The 8,868-nt window shown below is 41.3% G+C and overlaps 1 protein-coding gene across 2 annotated transcripts in view; it reads right to left on the bottom strand.

The window, feature by feature from the left end:
- bmb (brambleberry) overlaps positions 1–8,868 on the bottom strand; it is a 45,231-nt gene that overhangs the window by 3,740 nt on the left and 32,623 nt on the right. Inside the window, exons 10-11 of one of the 2 annotated variants that reach the window (XM_043690871.1) lie at positions 4,472–4,650; positions 2,495–2,580 (exon numbers count right to left, since the gene is read on the bottom strand). In XM_043690871.1, the coding sequence (XP_043546806.1) occupies positions 2,495–2,580; positions 4,472–4,650 (265 nt within the window). Of the gene's footprint in view, positions 1–2,494; positions 2,581–4,414; positions 4,651–8,868 lie in introns of those variants that run through there. The other variant, XM_043690872.1, reaches the window with a different exon arrangement.

The following is an 8,868-nucleotide window of genomic DNA, read 5'->3' as shown; positions in this document are numbered from 1 at the left end:
TGTTTTTGGCATAAGGCTTCCATCAGGAATGTGGAGGGGGAGGGAGTGGATAGATGTAAAGGGGGTTGTGGGAGGAATGGCAATAGGTGGATGCAGGTGATTGTGATAAGTTAGTGGGGAGGGTGCTGCAGATAGGTGGGAAGGAAGATGGAACAGGTCATGAGAACTGTGCTGAGCTGGAAGGGGTTGGAACTGGGGTAAGGTGGTGGTGTTGTTGGGGGTGGGGGGGTGTTGAATGGAGGGGAAATGTGGAAACTGGTGAAATCCACATTGATGCCATGGGGTTGGAGGGTCTCGAGGCAGAGGATGAGGCGTTCTTCTTCTAGGCATCGGGTGTTAAGGGAGTGGCAATGGAGGCGGCTCAGGACCTGCATGTCCTCGGCAGAGTGGGAGGGGGAGTTAAAGGGTTCGGCCACGGGGCGGTGTTGGTTGGTTGTTTGTATGTACGTACGACCATGTCGGAGGGGAAATTGTAGAGACCTCCTCCCACCTTACCTCCTGCAAACATGCCACATCTGTTCGCAGGAGGACTAGTCCCACCACAGAACACATGGTGGTTGATGCTCTCCAGCACTTCTTATCCACATCCTGCACCTCCACCCTCGAAACCCACCCCTCCAACTGCAACAAGAGCAAAACCTCCTCTGGTCCTCGCCTTCCACCCCACCAACCTCCATATACATCACATCATCTTGCACCATTTCCGCCACCTACAAACACACCCACCAGAGAGATATATTTCCCTCCCCATCCCTATCCATTTTCCATAAAGACCCTTTGCCTCCATGACCACCTCGTCAGGTCCATGCCCCTGACAACCCATCCTCCCCTCCCTGCACCTTCCCCTGCCACCACAGGAATTGCAAAACCTGCGCCCACACTATTCCCCCGCACCTCCATCCAAGGCCCCAAAGGAGATTTCCACATCCAGTTTCACCTGCATTTCCACACATCATTTACTGTATCAGTTGTTCCCGATGCGGTCTCCACTGGGGAGACAGGCTCTCCTAAGCACTCTGCGAGTAGGCGTCATCTCCGGGACACCCTCACTACTCAGTGTTCTGCCATGGGGCAGTGGGGTTAACTCCCCCTCCCACTCTGCAGAGGACATGCAGGTCCTGGGCCTCCTTCACCACCACTCCCTCACCACCTGACGCCTCATCTTCCGCCTCGGAACACTTCAACCCCAGGGCATCAATGTAGACTTCAACAGTTTCCTCATTTCCCATTCCCCCAGGATGCTGCCTGACCTGCCGTGCTTTTCCAACACCTGGATGAGAACAACCAGGTACTTCATATGAAAGTCAATTCTTTTGCCGATCACAATAAACCCAATACATCCTTCTGTTTAAAAGATCACCTTTCTTCTGGCAGTAGTTGAAGAATCAAGCAATCTAATCACCCTCAAATTTCCCCTGACTCAGATCATAAACTGATATTTACATTGCATCCTCACTGACCAAAAAGGGAAACAGTGTGTCTTACAATTACACAAAACTCATTCATGTCACCTCAAAGTTTTAGCTCAATGGAAAAAAGACAGCTTCTTAAATATTTCTACAGCTGGAGCATTTCACCCAGTGAGATCCCAGGAATTCTACAAAGCACATTTTACATCCTTCCCACAAGATTAGCCAAAACTCCAAACAAAGCTTAATGAAAATTGCCTGCTTGCTTCTGTTTAATCCCTCCCTAACAGCACTGAGCATACCTAAACCCAGAAGACTTTTAGTGGCTCAGGGTGGCAGTTTACTACCATTATCAAAGGCAATTAAGGATAGGCAAAGCCCACATTCTGAAATATATACGCCTAGGTACAAAAACAAGGATGATGATTTTTTTTTTGCTTTTTACTATTACAAAATGTAAAAAGATCCTGAAGGGAAGTATCAGCTTGAACATTCCCAGATGGAGTTCAGAATTTGAAAGGTCAATGGACACAAATGATAGCTTCCTCAGAAGAAATACAAAAAAAGACAGCAAGAGGGGTCAAGGGGGGAAGAAAGTATGAAGGAAGTAAATAAAAGCAGTTATATTGGCCCCTTCACAAGCCCCATCAGCCCAAAATTCATCACGGTCAGTTTTTGATCAGGTTGGACAAGTTCAGGAGGTGATAGACCTCAGCAAGCAGAACCTGCATAAAAGTGTATGAGAGAAACATTGTACAACAGAAGTGATATGTTCAAGTATTTCCAACTCTAGGGGTAGCCAGATGAATTGGTGATTTTTCTCGTTCTATACCTGCTCACCAAGACCCCCTACTTTCTTTACCATACTGTCACGCATAACTACCAGTACATCATGGTACCACATGCATCAATCTACTAAAAATCAGCTTCTAGCATTTCCTATTAGCTTTCTTCACTTCCTCTGTAGTTTCTGCTCATCCACCTAATTTTCCTGGTTTCACCACCTGCCTTCCCAGAATATTGGTTTGAAACACCTTTTCCTCTATGGCACTCCAGCCTTACATTGCAGCACGTCAGGTACTCACCCACTACTGGCAGCAGAATTATTGAGATTGAAAGTTTCACTTTCAAGCATCCACACATGGTGACTCTGGGGTGAATCATCCCTTGCCTAAAACAACAAAAATGCATTACTTACTCAGAATGTAGACAATAAAAAAAGGAATATTACAAGCCAGGAATGCTCCAATTGCTCATCACTAAGCTGGTCCTATCCCACTGGTAATCAGCAGATCTCTTGATTGGAGGAGATCCTCAAATGGAGTTCAGCTGAAACCCCAAAGTCAGATTTTTAAAAAAAATTCACTTGTATTTTTCTTTAATTGTAGCTATTCCTATAAAGCAAGCTCTCACTTTTCCTGCCTCAGTAGCATTGCTCTTTGGATTATTAATGCTAGATTCCCAAGTCCTCCATGCTAGAGTTTGAAATCTGGCCATGAGATCCAAGCCAAGGACATTGCTGTTTGAAGACCCTTTTTGTCCTGGATTCCACAGCCCACCGCAAATTTTCTTTCACTCACCCCACTTTCTAACTAGAGCCTTCTTTTTAACTTCAAATTCAGTTAAAAATTCTGACCAATCAGGGAATCTTCATATTTCAAATCTGATCAAACAGCTGATTAGACATTTTTTTTCTTTGCCTTTGTGATCTAGTTTCATCAGAGCTGAGCCCCTCTTCCAAAGGATTTTTCCAGGCTTCCTAAGACAAAATAAAAAAGTCACCAGTCAATCCAGCCTAATCATTTGATCTGATGGTACTAGTGTTTTGAGAAATTCATCACTCATGCGCATTTAATTAAAAAAAAGGAATTAACTGTTTGAAACCTGATTCACTTCACCCAGTAACTTAGTCATGGACAATGGGCACTTCAACACCTATCTTTTATTTCTATAAAACTATTGTGCACAGTTCTGGTCATCACACTGTAGGGAGGAAATGGAAGCTTTGGAGAGCTGCAAAAGACATTTACCAGGATGTTGCCCTGAATTGAAGTGTTTTAGCTAGAAGGAGAGGTTGGACAATCAAATTGTTTGACTTCACTAGAGCAGAGAGTGTGAGGGCAGTGTGATCAAAGCACAAAAGTTTGAGAGGCATGGATAGGATGGATAGTCAGAGTCTTTTTCCCAGGATGGAAATGTTAAATACCAGGAGGCATAAGTTTAAAAGGTGAGGAGGTAAAGTTTAAAAAAAAAAAACAGACAAGGCAATTAATTTTTTTTGCAAAACACAGTTGGTGCCAAAAGCAGATACAATAGCAAAATTTAAGCAGCAATTAGGCACAGGAACAGCCAGGACATAAAGGGATACAGACAGCACCAACACAGTGGGTAAAAAGACTAGTTCTTGTGCTGCACTGTTCTATGACTGCAAACCCTTTAAAATGGGAAATCTTGCTTCATCTCCTCACTTCCTTAGCTTGAGTGCTGATGCTAGGTTGAATGACCCCACCATCTCAACTCTGGTGAAAACCAACTGTTAGGACAGGGATTCTACTTGAAGCTACGATGGCATGGTTTTCTGCCACAGTTTACTTGGTAAATGTCAAAATGGTAAGTTAGTATGACAGTCGAGGTAAATAATCCTTGAGAGCTTAGTAGTCTCAAGATGAGCCAAGAATAAAGGAATTGCACGAAGCAGAGAACTTTCTGCTGTCCAATAAGTTTGTAAAGAAAAAACTCCACTTATCAATAAGCATCAACAGTTATAACATCTGGTTGAATTACATGAAACTTCTTTTGTCACTTGGTGACACTTGTCATTTGGACAATCTAATTTTCATGGGTAGGATACAATCAATACAAATCACCTTGGAGGGCTTTGCTGGAAGGAACTGGTCGTTAAACCAGTTACATTCTTATGAACACAAACAGGAAGGAGAGATGGATTATCCAAACTCAAGAGCAAGTATTTCCATTAAATTGAAATGCATAAGCCAAATAAATACCTTGTTCCCAAAGGTCAGCTACATTTGTGGATTTTTTGTTTGAAAGGATGAACATACTTTTCTCTGAGTGGCCTCCCAATGGGCAGAGTTGGTCAATCCTAGCCTTTTCTTCAAGATGGGTATGGAGGTTACAGGAACTTTGGAGGCGTATTCCTTTTGTGTTGTAGTTTGTGATGATGCCTGGACAGGAATCTTTATCAATGTATTGCTTCTTATGTTCCGCAAATCATAGTTATCTGAATCAGAGTTTTTAAAAAAAAATTAGCTCAAGTTCCTTCCTTTTCCTGATGAGGTTTCTCAAGAATGGGACAATTCTGTATATTTGTGATTTCCAAATCTACATAAATTGTACTTTTCAAATGAACACTCCAGACTGAAAAAGGTTAAGACATCATGTAGTTCAAGCAACTTCTCAAAGCAAAGAAGTTTTACGAGCATAGTTCCAGAGAAGAGGAATTTCAGTTATGCTGGTAGGTTGCAGAAACTGCAGTTGTTCTCAACAGAAAAGTTAGTAGGAGATTTTGATAATGGTGCGCAAAATCATGAAAATATATAGAGAGCAAACAGCAAGAAACCATTCGGAATTTAAAAAAAACAAAAGAAATGCAGATGCTGTAAATCAGAGACAAAAACAGAAATTGCTGGAAAAGCTCAGCAGATCTGGCAGCATCTGTGGAGAGAAAAGAATTACTGTTCAAGTTGAGTTGAAAGAAAGGGTCACTCAAAGATGCTGCCATACCTGCTGAGCTTTTCCTGTTTCTGTTTTTGTTTCCAAAGAAACAATTCCATTTGACAAAAGAATTGAGATTTAAATGAGACTCAAAATCATTTGGCAAAAAACAGCAACATAAAAGAAAATTTTATTACAGAGCGAAAGAGAGCGTGAATATGGTTCAAGGAAAACAGTCTTACATAGTGACCAAAACCTCACATTCCCCTACCCCACACAATTTCTTGGCCAATATGTGGCACCTTTTCAGAGCACAAACTTCCAAGTTGCAGCCAGTGTTATTAGTTTAATAAAATCTGGCAGTGTCAATCCTGAATATGTAGCTATGGAATATCCACTATTTAAATAGATTAACTACTTCAATACATCCTTTTTCTGGAGATTTGAAGGATGGGGAGTGAAATCCTTTATAAGTTCACTGAAAATTGTCTGCTGGCATGAGCATTAAACTCAAAAGCAATAGAGTAAATTTAAAATTGAAATGTTGCAAAGAGTCACTACTTTAACCAAATACCTCAAATACATTCACTGACTTAATCAGAGGAAGAATATAATTGAATGGTGTTCCCTGCTTTCACTAGTTTAGGCTAATCTCAGCTTCCAGTAATAAAGTATTGACAGAACCAACTAACTGATAATTATTTTTAGTACCCCATTTAAAATACACATACAAGTCCCTGTATATCCAAGAAATTCGGTTGGGTGATGCAGTGAAACTTTGAGGAGATAAAGGTGCTATATTAAAGTGTCTGTCTCTCTCCCCAGTCTGACATTTGTCCACCTGAGAAAGAGTGTTAACTGAAGTGTCAAACATCTCAACTGCACTATCATACTTCCATAGGAGAAGTAGGTCATTCAGCCTGTTGAGCCTGCTTCGCCATTTAAATGAGATCATGGCTGATCTGATCCACTTACCTGCCTCATTACCATAACTCAATTCCAATATTTACTAAAATTTTCAGTCTTGTAAATACTTTGCAGCATCTACAATTAAAAAATTCCACACATTCATAAGAAATTCCTCTGGATGTCTTGATTGGGTGACCCTTGACTGAGATTATACCCTCTTGTCCTAAAGTAAACACAAGAAGTGACCTGGATGAGGAACTGGAGCAGTGAGGATGGGACTGTTCTCCTTCAAGAGAAGGAAAGGCTGAGATGAAGTTTAATAATTTTTTTCTCAAAATCATGAGCAGGGGCTGAACAGAGTAAACAAGAAAAAAAAACTGTTCCCAGAGGGTATGGGTTTAAAGTGATGTGCAAATGAAACAAGGATAGTGGAAGAAAACAAACTTTTACATGAAAAATAAAGTGGTTAGGATTTTGAAACATGGAGACAGGTTCAACTGAGACATTCAAGAGGCTGTTGGATTATCATTTGGATAGAAATGATGTAAAAGGGTATAGTGGACAAACAAAAAAGCACAGGAGATTGGCACTAGGTAACACTGATCATCTGAATAGCTGCTGCAGGCACAATGGACCCCATGGCCACCTCCTGCACTGTAATAATTGAAATTCTGTGAACCTCTTCATACCTCCTTGTCAAATTCCCTAAATGTTTCAATAAAGGTTGCCTCTCATTCTTCTAAACTCCAGAGAGTACAAACCCAACCTCCTCAGAAAATCCCTTCATACCTTGAATCAACCTATCAAACATTTTACAGAGACCCTAACACCAGTATGTCATGATGGAAAAAGAAAGTGATTAAATATCATTTATTGTAAGAGTGTGTTTTGGTTATTGAATTAGTAGCACCTGGGTTGTGTGCGCCTGAGTTAATAGATAAATTTGCATTTCTTAGCCATGGTAGTTTATTTAGTGTGTGTTTTGGAGATCTAACTTTAGAGTTTTTTTTGTGAACCAACAATAGATTTTTGTTTACCTTAGACGGTTGTGCAACCCAGCAAGGATCTTCAGGTTTGTTAAAGATTCCTTCTATTAGTTAGCCAATCCTCTCACCATATAAATAGATTACTCCCAACACCATGAGCTCTTATTTTGTTAACCACGCAGTACCTGTATCAACTGGCTTTTCAATATTCAAATATATGACATCTACTGGTTCCTCTATCTGCTTGAAATTTCCTCAAAAGAATTATAATAAATTTGTCAGGCAAAATTTACCCTTTACAAAGCCAGAGACTCTGCTTGATTATATTTGCATTTTTCATCTGTTATTACATTCTTCAAAATAGACCCTAACATTTCAGGCAGCACAGTGGTTAGCACTGCTGCCTCACAGCGCCAGAGACCTGGGTTCAATTCCCACCTCAGGCGACTGACTGTGTGGAGTTTGCACATTCTCCCAGTGTCTGCATGGGTTTCCTCCCACAGTCCAAAAATGTGCAAATTGGGCAATTTAGCATGGCCAATTCACCTATCATGTTAGGTGATGGGGTAAATGTAGGGGAATGGGTCTGGGTGGGTTGTGCTTCGGTGGGTTGGTGTGGTCTTGTTGGGCCAAAGTTTCAACACTAAGTAATCTAATTAACATTTCCTCAATAACAACTGTTAGCCTAATTGGCCTACAATCAGCAGTTGTGTGTTATCTTCCCTCTTTGCAAAGAGGTGTTACATTGGCAGTTTCCCAGTCTTCTGGGATTTTTCATGAATCTAAGGATTCTCATATGATTGCTATCAGCACATCCATTATCTTGCAATGCATCAGATCCAGAGGACATATTAGTCTTTAGCAATAATAGTTTCCCTAGTACTTTTTCCTCTAGTAGTAGTTATGGTAATTACCTTCTCTTTCCCTTTATTATAGGTTGATTGAGTATATTTGCTCAACTCTGCCAGTTCCTGGTTGCATATTATCCCTCCACCACCCCATTCTCCAGCAGACCTACATTCTTGGCCACAATCTTAGCCACTTAGCTCCTTCCTTTCATCAGTTTTCATTTACCTCTTTCAAAATTGCTAGCATTTTTCCATCCATCCCTAAAATCATGTACTATTCCAACTACGAGCCACAGTTGTGTTCACCTCTCACCAGTCCAGTTTGCAGCGGTTCCAAAACAAAAGGGACCTGTGGTCAAGGTTTCCATACAGTTTGAAAATTTGAAGAAGTTGTAATCAGAGGTGATGTATCACACCTGACTAAAAGTAATTAAAGACATGAGGGAGGAGAAAACCAAAGTTGATTGAAAGGGGAGCCTTTAAGACATCAGAGCACCAATAGCATGAGTTTGTGTGGGTAATTCAGGAGGCACAGCAAAAATTAATCCCAAGGAACAAGAAACATTAAGTGGCGGATGAGGCAACCATGGCCACAAGAAAAGTCAGAGACAGCATAACAGCAAAACAAAGCATACAAATGTGGTGAAGAATAGTGGGAAACCAAAGGATTGGGAAGTGTTTAAAAACCAGAGGGAAAAAAAAACACAATAATGGGGGGTGACTAGTGCAGTTCCACAGAGGGTCCATGTTGGGATCAGAACCATTCATGTTATATATTTACAATGTGGATAAAAGGAACTAAAGGGCATCAAAGTTTGAGAGAAGATTTGTAGCTCGGGTGCTCGTTGCTGTGGTTCTGTTCGCCAAGCTGGAAGTTTTTGTTGCAAACGTTTCGTCCCCTGTCTAGGTGACATCCTCAGTGCTTGGGAGCCTCCTGTGAAGCGCTTCTGTGGTGTTTCCTCCGGCATTTATAGTGGCCTGTCCCTGCCGCTCCCGGTTGTCAGTTTCAGCTGTCCGCAGTAGTGGCCGGTATATTGGGTC

Source organism: Chiloscyllium plagiosum, chromosome 5 (assembly GCF_004010195.1).
Source record: "Chiloscyllium plagiosum isolate BGI_BamShark_2017 chromosome 5, ASM401019v2, whole genome shotgun sequence".
Classification (NCBI taxonomy): domain Eukaryota; kingdom Metazoa; phylum Chordata; class Chondrichthyes; order Orectolobiformes; family Hemiscylliidae; genus Chiloscyllium; species Chiloscyllium plagiosum.
The sequence above is the reverse complement of the archived record's forward strand: the minus strand, read 5'-3'. Positions and strand labels throughout refer to the sequence as shown.